Genomic DNA, 2,787 nt, shown 5'->3' on the forward strand with positions numbered 1-2,787 from the left:
CACCATTTCAGACAAACGGCTGTCCAGTCTCTTCTTAAAAACTTCCAGTGTTGGAGCATTCACCACTTCTGGAGGCAGGTTGTTCCATTGGTTAATTGTTCTAACTGTCAGGAAGTTTCTCCTTAGTTCTAAGTTGCTTCTCTCCTTGATCAGTTTCCACCCGTTGCTTCTTGTCCTGCCTTCAGGCGCTTTGGAGAATTTGCTGGAACCCATCCTCAGAGAATTTCTCTCTCTAGATGTTTCTAAGGAAACGGTCCCAGAATTTGCTGAATTATTTCCAGAAACTCCTGACAGGAGTTCAGGACATACATAATCCAGTGAGGATCCGGTGGGACGGTAGAGATAAGTATCCCAGAAGAGTAATTCAGGCCGAGATCCAGGTTCTCACAGAATACCAAACTCTGCATTGATACAGGCTTCATACCTCTTGGGAGCCTTTGGTGTAGGTGGCACAGTGAGGGTGTGCAAGCCCTTTGGGGCTGTTGGCCAAGCTTGGGAGGCAGGAATTGGCAACCTGGAAGAGCCAGTCTTAGAATCCACCTTTGGGGTATTCACCATGGGATGATTGCCTGATGGTTGTCCTTGGGTAGGAAAGACCAAGAAAAGTTAGGTTATTGACAATATGGATTCTTGACCTCAAGCAAATTCCAAAATGCTCAAAAACATGGCTGTTGGTTACAATCAAAAATCTCTGCCATAAAAAATGGCAGCTTCCTCTATTATGCTCTGTTTAGTTGTGCCCTTGTTTCTAAGTTATTTTCTGAAGAAAATTCAAATCATCTTTTCAAGGCATAAGAATTTTTATTAAATGTCTATATAATTCAACATCTAAAATGGGAAAAGTTGGGTAAAGAAAGGTAATAAAATTAGATTTTGCTATTATTTTCATAAGCAAGATCTCCCATATGCCATTAGAAGATGCTTCTCTAGAATCTTTTACCATGTATTTGTGATTCAGTATTGAATGTATGTTGTATGTTGACCCCTCTGGAAATAATACTCCATTTGGAACTAAACCCCAAAGATGCAGTCACCCCAAAGTGCTGGGAGGTCAGGGAGGAAAGCTGCAAGCACTAAAGTCTTAGGTGCTACGTTACCCCCGTTGCCCGAGCGGGAAGCTTCTTCCTTCCGAAAACTGGGGTTGCTCAGGCCAGCCTTCGGTTTCCTAGGGACGAGGATGGGGATGTGGGAGGGAGGAGCAGAGCTGCGGTAGCTGGGGACATTGGGCAGCTCTTCCACGCCGGCTGAGCAGGAAGGGGAGGCATGCGGATGATGGCGTGGCTTCTTGGGCACCAGGCGAACCAGCTCCACAGCGCGGGTTGGCCTGGACATGGCGGCGCTAGGGAGCCAGACGCTTCAGGGCGAGGCTGTGGGGCTGGGAACTGCAAGAAGAAACACACAACCGCCCAGTGAGGAGGGGCGTCCTTCCGCCCTGAGGGAGGCCCTTCCCTGGGCAAGGGGGGAAGGCGGCCTCCGCTGGGAGCCGATGGGAACCGCCTGGTCCCACCAACGGAGACGCTGACTCTCCCCAGAGAGTGGGGCCTTGATGCCCACGCGTCATTCTGGTCGGAGGCACTTCCCAAACTGAGGCACCCAAATTCAGCACCAAAACAGCCTTTTCAGAACAGAATCTGCTGTTAAAACTAGCATATGACTCTTTACACACATCCTTAACTCCCCTCCAAACCACCCCTCAGTGCAGAAAAAAACAAAACAAGAAAAAAGACAGAGGCTGAAAACTTTGGCCAGTGCAATTTCTGAGGGTGTCACTGGTTTATGACATCCCCCTGTAGTCCTCAGAGACCAAATAATTGTGTGGGGGGATACAATTAGGTTGAAAACATTGCCATGGAACAGTCTGGATTTGTAAGCAAATCTGAAGTATCTGGAGACAATATGAGATAACTTTTCATTTTTAATCCTGTTTTCCAGGCCTGTCCATAAGTTGTGATCAAGAAAGTCAAAATGGCAGCTGCACTGGCCTGATCAGTCTCTCCCCTTGCTTGTTATGTGCACCAATTGCACTGGCAGAGGGCATGACTTTTTTGACTAACCCCCTGCAGGCACCCTGTTAGCTTCTGGGCACCAAATGCTGACCCTGGAATCCCTGGAAGAGAACCCAGTGGCCCACGGGGGGGGGGAGGGGATGGTGGTCCTGCAGGGGGCAGACCGCGCTGGGTGATGCACACGGTACCTGCAGGGGCAACCAAGGTGGGGGCTGCTGCTGTTGCTGCTGCCTTTATCTGAAAACAAACAAATAAACAAACATTATTCTAGAGAACATTAGCATGGGAAAGCATCCCATCACCCCAAAATAGCAGAAATGTGGATTTTTTAACATATACTGTAAAGATTTTGGAATCAAAATCCAATAATTCCATTGAATTATTTATCAATGTATAAAACATTTAGTGAATTATTATGCTCTCAATTGGTCATCAATCAACCACATATATGCATCCACTACACAGCTTTATTAAACAATGGTAGACTTTTTAACCACAATGTATTTAATTGGCTAAATTATCACATTACACTAAACAAGAATGTGGTTTGTCTAGCTTAGCCTTAGCATGTCTTGCAAACTTATCTCTCTTGGCTGTAAACCAGGGTTTGTGACTTACTTCTATACCAATTCAACAAATCAGGCTTAATGTGATGTATGAACCCTATATCCAATTGGCTGTAAGACCTGAACTAAATATGGTTTTGTGGAAATCCTTCTGTTTGAGAAAACAAAGTTAGCAGAAGACCTCCCAGGCCTCAGTGGTGGGAAGGCATCAACCT

General features: G+C 46.1%; 1 protein-coding gene across 1 annotated transcript in view; it reads right to left on the reverse strand.

Moving 5' to 3' along the window:
* CNGB1 (cyclic nucleotide gated channel beta 1) overlaps window positions 1–1,332 on the reverse strand; it is a 14,220-nt gene extending 12,888 nt beyond the window's left edge. Inside the window, exons 1-2 of the mRNA XM_015812080.1 lie at window positions 1,098–1,332; window positions 425–581 (exon numbers count right to left, since the gene is read on the reverse strand). Coding sequence (XP_015667566.1) covers window positions 425–581; window positions 1,098–1,332 — 392 coding nt within the window. The remainder of the gene's footprint in view (window positions 1–424; window positions 582–1,097) is intronic.
* Window positions 1,333–2,787: the final 1,455 nt, after the last annotated feature.

This window comes from Protobothrops mucrosquamatus, unplaced genomic scaffold, assembly GCF_001527695.2.
Source record: "Protobothrops mucrosquamatus isolate PMUCROS unplaced genomic scaffold, P.Mucros_1.0 scaffold67, whole genome shotgun sequence".
Taxonomy (NCBI): Eukaryota; Metazoa; Chordata; class Lepidosauria; order Squamata; family Viperidae; genus Protobothrops; species Protobothrops mucrosquamatus.